The sequence below is a fragment of the Lates calcarifer genome, linkage group LG3, assembly GCF_001640805.2.
Source record: "Lates calcarifer isolate ASB-BC8 linkage group LG3, TLL_Latcal_v3, whole genome shotgun sequence".
In the NCBI taxonomy this organism is placed as follows: domain Eukaryota; kingdom Metazoa; phylum Chordata; class Actinopteri; family Centropomidae; genus Lates; species Lates calcarifer.
In genome coordinates, this window is record NC_066835.1 from 22,965,051 (window position 1) to 22,973,966 (window position 8,916).

At 46.4% G+C, this 8,916-nt stretch overlaps 1 protein-coding gene across 2 annotated transcripts in view; it reads left to right on the forward strand.

Moving 5' to 3' along the window:
* The first annotated feature begins 284 nt into the window (after positions 1-284).
* The window catches only part of LOC108894570 (phosphatidylinositol 4-kinase beta), a 22,522-nt gene continuing 13,890 nt past the window's right edge, over positions 285-8,916 (forward strand). Inside the window, exons 1-4 of one of the 2 annotated variants that reach the window (XM_051069388.1) lie at positions 285-1,187; positions 4,702-5,185; positions 5,790-6,265; positions 6,832-7,269. In XM_051069388.1, coding sequence (XP_050925345.1) covers positions 4,717-5,185; positions 5,790-6,265; positions 6,832-7,269 — 1,383 coding nt within the window. In that variant the 5' untranslated portion in view covers positions 285-1,187; positions 4,702-4,716. Of the gene's footprint in view, positions 1,188-1,330; positions 1,452-4,701; positions 5,186-5,789; positions 6,266-6,831; positions 7,270-8,916 lie in introns of those variants that run through there. The other variant, XM_051069390.1, reaches the window with a different exon arrangement.

Genomic DNA, 8,916 nt, shown 5'->3' on the forward strand with positions numbered 1-8,916 from the left:
AAATAAATATAAACATAATGTAAGAAATAGATTCAGTCTGAAGCAGAAACGGGTTGTTTTATTCTATTTAATATAAATAATGTAAATACAAATAAATAAATAGAAGGATTATATGAAAATACAAACAGTAAAACAGATTTTTATTTATACAATGTAACAGTAACTTAAACCATACACATGTAAAATAAAAACATGTAAATATACACAGAGGTACATTTAGCATTTTAGTTATATATAATACACGCGATACTATGACATTAATAAGAACAATAAAGTAATGTAGTTAATAATATAAAGTGTAGTCAGTTATATATAATGATACAATGTGTCTTAATGCTGGAAATGTATTAAATAAGAAGAAAAGAAAAAGTAAAAGTTTAAAATAAAATAAAATCCAGTGATAAAAGGTAAAAAGATGAAACCACCCACAAACAGTCGTCATCAGGTTTATTAAACGGAACATGGGGGCGTCCCGGTGGGGGGGTGGGGGGGCTGGATATTTTGGTCCAAGCGGAAACAGAACCAAAACCAGCAGCAGATAACCGGAAGTGGTGCTGCTCTGTCTTCAAAATAAAAGCTCCGCGTTCCAGTCTGCGGGGTCAGCTCATCAGAACTCTTACAACTGTCAGAAATGACGATCAATACACGAGTCTGATCACAATATTTTCAGCTGTCGCTGCCTGTTAACGTTCTATAAATATATCAATTAATACTCAATAGTTTCTGCCTTAAATATATAAAATAAAGATGAATTCGTTTCTCTGGTTTGATGTCAGAGTCGCTGTGTTGAAAAGGAGCCGTTTCAATAAAGAACATCGTTGTGTTTGGAGAAACTGTGGCAGTGTGAAGAGGGAAAGTCCCAGAAATCCCCCTCGCTTTAACGTTTAAACATGCTTTTATTGTGTAACGGTCACAGGAAGTGCCGATGATCCTAACGGCCGCTGCCTTGACGGATGTTGCGTCACTGCTGAGTTAAAACACGCAGAGTCGAGTCGATCCGAGCTCCAAAAGGCCTCAAAACCCGGACCAGATGGACCACACCAGAACCTGAAAACCAGGGCAGAAACCCGGATTAACACCTGGACTCAAAAACCGGGATTCAATACGGAAACTCCCGGGACGAAAACCGGATTAAACCCCGATCCTCGGAGTCTTTAAACCGGACTGAGGACGCTTCAGTGACCGGGGTAGGTGTCCCTCTCCTCCGCCTGGTTTTTCCGCCTTTTACTTCTCCTTTTCTGGGTGTTTTAGTCCAGTTTGACCCGGGTTAGCAGCCGGTGGACGAGCCTGTTGTCCCGGGTATTCCGGTGTGGACTCCCCGGGGCTGAGGCCCTGCTGCAGCCCGGCTCTCCTCCTCCTTCCCCCGGTTTGTTTGTATCGGGAGGGAGCGGCTCTGCTCCTCCCGCAGCTGCTCCGAGTCCTCCGCAACATCTGGAAACCTCCACAGAACAGTAACATAACATTAATTTAACACTAATACAACATTCATTTAACATTAATATGACAGTGATGTAACCTGTGTGTGAACCTCAGTCTGTGTTTTAGCCTCCCCCCCAACTGAGACTCACTTTAAACGACTGTTTTATTTCACTTCATGTCCATCTTCATCTCTGCGGCTGTTCTGCATCATTTCCTCTTTTACCTTCTGCTTCTTTGTCGTCGTTTGTCGTCTCTGAGGTGGTTGTCTTTTTCCCTGCAGTCTTTGATGTCGTCTTGTACTTGTTTGTCTCTTTCTGGTTGTTTTGTTCCTTATGGTTGTTTCGGATCTTTTCAGTTGTTCTGCATCATTGTCTGATCATTTTTGCTTCTTTATAGTGTTTTGTTTTCATTTGTCTCTTTGTGGTTGTTTGTTGTCTCTCTGTGGTTGTCCTGTGTCTCTTTGTAGCTGCTATCTGTCTTTCTGGTTGTTCTGCATCACTTTCCAATAACTTTATGCTTCTTTGTTGTCGTTGTTTTGTCTCTTTGTTGTTGTTGTTTTGTCTCTTTGTTGTCATCGTTTTGTTCTTTCTCGTGTTATCTTCCTGTTGTCGTTTCTTGTCTGTCGTTGCTCAAATCATAAACTAATTTTGTGTCGATCTGATTGATAATCAGACTGTTGCAGGTCTGTTTCTCTCCTGTACTACACTGTAAAAAATACTCCATTACAAGTGAAGGTCCTGTTTGTCTGTTAAATATTTTCTCTGACCTGCTGTTAATGACATCAACAACACGTCTGATCAATACATGATAACAGGATTATTAATATCAAGGTGGAGGATTTCTAACAGTTAATCAATTATCAGAATTAGTTTTCTGTCCTGTGTGTGTGTGTGTGTATATGTGTGCGTGTGTGTATGTGTGCGTGTGTGTGTGTGTGTGTGTGTGTGTGTGTATGTGTGCGTGTGATGTTGTGGTGATAAACTTCACACTTTGCCCTGAACTGCACACGTCACACACTCTCCCATCAGTCTGAACTGACGCTGCGTTCACATCAGCTCTGTCTGATCAGCACAGATTATTTTATCACTGCAGCTGCATCGATCAGTCGATCAGCTGATTGATAAATGATAAACAGATTGTTCAGTCATTAATCATTGATTATTGAGCTTTAATTCAGGCAGAGAAAATGTAGTTTCTCTGCCTCCACTGTCACTACATTACCCAGAATTCACTGCTCCCAGCTGCAGCCAGTGCTCAGGTCTGTTTGAAAACAAACTTCCTAAAATGCAAAGTGCAGAGAGACCAGGTTCATCTGATCAGGAACCAGACCAGGTTCATCTCTCTGGAAACTTTCTACCAGAGCTGAAACCTGAACCTGAACCTGGTCCTGAATCTGGTCCTGACCCTGACCCTGACCCTGAACCGGCAGGTTTTAACATCGTCACAGTTTTTTTTCTTTTTCTCTGATTCTGTTGTTTTTATCTGTCGTCACAGCTTCACTTCATCTGTGTGTGTGTGTGTGTGTGTGTGTGTGTGTGTGACTCAGTGTGGGGGATGAAGATGAATATAATGATGGTATCATGCTGTGTTTGAACCAGAGCCCAGATAACTCTCTCTCTGTGTCGACCAGTCAGCAGCTCAGAGGTCAGAGGTCAGACAGTGATGTGGTAAAATAATAATAATAATAATAATAATCATCCATCTCCAGACTCAATAATATAATAATAATATATGAAGCAGTTTGTCAAATCAAAGAAGAATAAAGGACAAAGAGTTTTCAGGTGTTTCAGCCTCTGACGCCGTCACTTCCTGCTTTAACAGGAAGCTGCTGCAGATCTCTGTTAATCAGACGCCATCGCTGCTGAATGTTGGAGTGAATCAATCAAACTTTATTAAACAGAACCTGTCAGAGCTTCACTGATCAGAAACTGATCAAAGACTCAAACACTGGAAACTGGATCAATACAACAAACACAGGGACGACAGAACAAGAGGACGAAGCTGCAGCTGCTGAGGATTTAACTTATTGATGAATCTGATGATCGATCAGAAGCTGCAGATTCATTTCCTGTGGATAAACTGATCGATTGATTGATTAGTCGACTGATTGTTGCAGCTTCAACACAAACATCACACACACACACATGCACAGAGTTATTACTATAGAGACAGTGTTTACAGAGGGACTGTGTGTGTGTGTGTGTGTGTGTGTGTGTGTCCGCCCACGCCTCGACACTCTAGAAACCTCACATCTGGAAACCATCTCACACACTAACGCTAACACACACACACACACACACACATGTCATGCTCTGATGACATCATGCTCAGCTGTGTGTGATCAGCCTGGTGATGATGTCATCAGGAAGATTTTTAATGTCAGAAACGTCCGATCAGTTTCACCACGACGACAAAGAAAGGTCGTCGACAAATCTATGATTCATCAGAAGAGGAAAGCTGAGACGTTTGAGTCTCTGTAGGTCTGAGGTCTCTGTAGGTCTGAGGTCTCTGTAGGTCTCTGTAGGTCTGAGGTCTCTGTAGGTCTGAGGTCTCTGTAGGTCTGAGGTCTCTGTAGGTCTCTGTGGTCTCTGTAGGTCTGAGGTCTCTGTAGGTCTGAGGTCTCTGTAGGTCTCTGTAGGTCTGAGGTCTCTGTAGGTCTGAGGTCTCTGTAGGTCTGAGGTCTCTGTAGGTCTCTGTAGGTCTGAGGTCTCTGTAGGTCTCTGTGGTCTCTGTAGGTCTGAGGTCTCTGTAGGTCTGAGGTCTCTGTAGGTCTGAGGTCTCTGGATCCAGGACATGTTGAGCTGAACACAAAGACCAGAAACAGCTGCTGTTGTTTGTTGTTGTTTGTTTGTTGTTGTTCCCTGTGTGAGGTTCAGAGCAGCAGCTGTGAGGAGGTAGGTTCAAGCAGGTTCAAGTCCTCCTGCTGCTCCTCCTCCTCCTCCCCCTGCTCCTCCTCCTCCTCCTGCTCCTCCTCCCCCTGCTCCTCCTCCTCCTCCTCCTCCTCTTGTCTACCTGCACAGTAGGAGAGCAATCTGCAACACTTCCTGTTTATACCGTTATGAGCGTGCTCAGTTTTCCTGAGTGGTCATGTGACCTGTGTTTTCAGGCTTCTAGTGTGAAGTGATCAGAGCTAAAACTCTGCACAGAGAAAAGAAACAGCTCAGGGATCAGGATCAGGGATCAGGCTCAGGGATCAGGCTCAGGGATCAGGATCAGGGATCAGGATCAGGGATCAGGCTCAGGGAGATCTGGACTGACCCTGTTTCTGTCTCCTGTTTTTAGGTCTGCTCCTCCAACATGGCCGACGCTGAGGTCTCCGTGTCCCCGGCTCTGCGGCCGCTCCACCTCAGCTCCTCCCACGCCGCCCCTCCCCCGGCCTCCTCCTCCTCCCCCACCACCTTCTCCTGCCCCTCCTCCCCCTCCAGCGCCTCCTCCTCCTCCTCCTCTTCCTCCTCCTCCTCCTGCTCTGAGAGCTCCTCTGACTGCCCCAACCACCACCACCACCACCACCACCACCCCCGCCCTCAGCTGCAGCTGCCCCCGCCCCCCCTCAGCGAGCAGCCGTCCTCCCCCAGCGCCAGCCCCCGCAGCTCCAGCCCCAGCGGCAGCATCGGCAGCACCGGCAGCCTCGGCAGCAGCAGCAGCGCCAGCGAGGGCATCGGCAGCAGCGGGACGTCGAGCGGCGCCGGCGACCTGCGAGGACCGAGCCCACCGCTCGACGTCATCTCCGAGGACGCCATGGAGATGGACCTGGGAGTCGACCAAGGTGAGACCAGGGAGGGAGCAGTTTCAGATTTCCTCAGGTCCTTCAGGAAGGACAGCTCCAGAACCAGACCCTGAATCTGTGAGCAGAGCTGAAACCAGTCCTGATTGATTGATTGGGTATTGATCAGATATAAAGTCACAAGCAAACACAGAAAATCCTCTGTCCGATGCCTGAGGCACTCGACCTTTCGCTCTGTGCTGAAAAACCAGGTCTGACAGGAAGTTTCCTTTAGTCTGACCTCTCACCTGAGACCAGTTTGTCTCGAGACGTAATCGATCGATTGATCAATCAATCGATCGGTTTGTTTATCCCTGAGAATTTTATTGATCACATGGAGTTTAATCGAGAAGTTTGTATCACTGAGGTGATATTGATGTTGAATGATGTTTTCTGTCAATGATCAATGAAGGAAATTTCCTAGTCTCACAGGATTCAGAAACCCTCTGACACGACTGTTGGTGTTGGTGGTTTTAGCAGGTGGTGATGCCTTCACTTGGAAATGGGATCAGTCAGGATCTCAGACTTAGTCTAAGAACTGTAGCAGGGTCAGGGTTTATTCAGGACTTCCTTCTGGTTCTGACCTCGTCCTGTTTTCTGTTTCCAGTGATCGACCCTGAAGTGGCTCTGAAGGCCTGTCAGGAGGTTCTGCTCAAGGTCAAACTGCAGAAACAGGACGACAAACAACAACAACAGTCAGATCTGTCGGAGCACTGCAGTCCTCAGTGGCACATCAACCCTGACACCAGCTCCATCAAAGAGGAGAACGAGGAGGAGGAGGAGGAGGGACAGAAACATGGCGGTGCCTCCCAGCAGGTTCCTCCTCCTTCAGCCCGGCCAGAGTCTTCCTCCTGCTCCTCGTCTAAACAGTCCTGGCTGCTGCGCCTCTTCGAGTCCAAGCTGTTTGACGTTTCCATGGCGATCTCCTACCTGTACAAGTCGAAGGAGCCGGGCGTTCAGGCCTACATCGGGAACCGGCTCTTCAGCTTCCCCAACGACGAGGTGGACTTCTACCTGCCGCAGCTGCTCAACATGTACGTGCACATGGACACGGAGGTGGGCGACGCCATCAGACCATACCTGGTGAGTCTGCACACACACACCTGAGGTCAGCAGAGGTCGTCCACACCTGTCTGTTGTTAGTGCTAAGAGAAGCTAATGTTAGCACAGAGCTACATGGAACAGAAACTTCCTGACCTGCAGATCCTCTCTCACCTGTATGGTAACCACGGCAACCAGGGTTAGGACCTGATCCAGGTCTTAAAAGCAAATCAAACCTGTCAGTTCATGGTCAGTCCAGATTGTCTGGTAGTGTGAGGGCTTTACAGATCCAGTCTTAATCCTCCTGAACAGCTCGCAGACTCATCGTGGTCGCCCCAATGATTCAGGAGTGTTAGCATTATAAGCTAACATTATGCTGCGTTCCAGCATTCTGACTTCTCAGCTGGAACATGGTGAATTTGTAGCTTCACTCCCAGTTCAGACCTCTGAACACACCTCACACCACAGGAGAATCTGACAAGATCATCTTTCAGATAATCAGACCTGATGACTTTGGTCGGGAGGACTCGATTACTCTCTCGCTCTTTTAAACTTTTAAACTGAGCTGAAACTGATATTTTGACCTTTGACTTCTCGGTGTCCGTCAGATCCATCGCTGCAGAGGCAGCATCACCTTCTCTCTGCTGTCGGCCTGGTTGTTGGGGGCCTACTCCTCCGACATGCACATCTCCACCCAGCGTCACTCCAGAGGAACCAAACTCCGAAAACTCATCTTGTCTGACGAGCTCAAACCCTCCGACGCTCCCAGACCCGCGTCGGCCTCCGTCTCCGAGTGCCCCGTGTCCTCGCCGTCCCAGCACCGCTGCCACCACCGCCACAACAGCAGCAACGCAGAGGCCTCCACCTCCACCTCCCCGTCCTCCCCATCCACCGCTCCCTCCCCGGACAGCCCCGAGGTCTTCGTCTCCCCGTCCAGACGGACCCACCAGAGATCCAAATCAGACGCCACCACGGCAAGCAGCGGGCCCGGCACCGGCCTCCGACGGACAGGGAGCAACCCAAAGGTGGAGGCGGTTCATGAGGAGGTGAGAAAGAGTTTTATTCTTTTACTGTTAAATGTTGTTTAGAGTCAAGACGATAAAACAACACAGTTTACTGCTGTGATCACAGTTTAACACTGATTTATCTAAACCTGCAGTGATCAATACATTTGATCACTCGACAGAAAATCAATCTGCAGCTATTTAGCTATTTATTTTATTTTTAATCAAAAAACAAAAAAAACTCAGTTTTGGAAATGTGAATATTTGATTCTTGTCTTTGATAAAAACCCGAAGATCTTTGGATTTTATTGTTTCTTTGGACAAAATGAGACAATTGAGTCCTTCGTTCTCTTCACCTGAAGTTAGCATCAGCCTGATTACCTCCACATTCTTATTCCAGAAAATAAACTGTGACCAATATAAGTTTCTAATCCTTCCAGGTTTAGTTCATCAGTCCTCAGTCTTTAGTCTTTAGTCCTCAGTCCTTGTCTCTGAGCTCTTCTACAAAAGCCTTTCTTCTTAGAAAGTTAGTGAGAGTTTGAAAGAGCGTGAGTAGAAACACAACGAGGCTGTAAAGGTGGACTGGTGAGTAGATGGGGCAGGTCACTGAGCTGGTCTCCAGTCTGTGAGAGAGGGTTAGGCTTAGGGTGTTGTTGTGTTGTTGTCGTTGTGTTGTTGTTGTTGTTGTGTTGTTGTGTCGTTGTGTCGTGCAGCTGTATCAGGTCACTGAGCTGGTCTCCAGTCTGTGAGAGAGGACGAGTTCTCGTCGGTGTTGTTGTTGAATCTCTCGTCACATTCTTGGCTCGGCGGCTCGGTCACATGGCGTCAGACCGAGGCTTTCCATTGGCCGGGATCCAGAGTCCCAGTCTGTTTTCTTCTCCTCATCGTTCCTGAAAAAAAAGAAAAACAGACAATTAAAAAGATGAGAGGGAGACGGAGGGATGAAAAACCCTCCTGTTTTTCTTCTTTTCCTTTGATCAGAGTTTCCACTGAGTTTAGTTTTTGACGACAGCAGAGTCTGAACTCCTGACCTGAAGAGAGGCTGCAGTTTATTTCTGAAGGTTCAAACAGAAATGTTTGATTTCTCTGTTGGAATCAGACTGAATCTCAGATCCTTTAATCAATAAGTTATTGATAACTGATCCTGATCCACATCAGGACGAGACTTCAGGATCCTTTCACAATAAAAGACAGATGAACATGATTTTATTGTGAGTGTTTGTGGCAGACTTGATCTTCCGTACCTGAGTGTTTTTTTTCTGGGACAGACACCTGACTCCTCCTTCACCTGGTGCAGGTGGGGGGTTACCACGGAAACGTGTTGGTTTACAGTCAGAGGTTCAGAACAGGAACAAATAGATTAATAATTGATTATTGATTGGATTTATTTCCTCAGTGTCTGAGTGAGAATCTGCTGATCTTTATTTACAGATTTAATCAATCGATCGATTGATTGATCAGTCTCTGCTCTAATCAATAGAATTTAATTGTTTACCTGTTTGTTTGTTTATCATCATGTGACAAAGAAAAGCATCAAATCATCACATGAGAAGAGAGTTTATGATGATTATTGATTATTGACGTTTTATTGATTCTTCTGTTTTCTGTCGTTCATGAACTTCAGGTGTTTGAACTGACGATTAGAAAAACAGTGTCCTCCTCTCCTCCTCCCCTCCCTCCTCCTCCTCC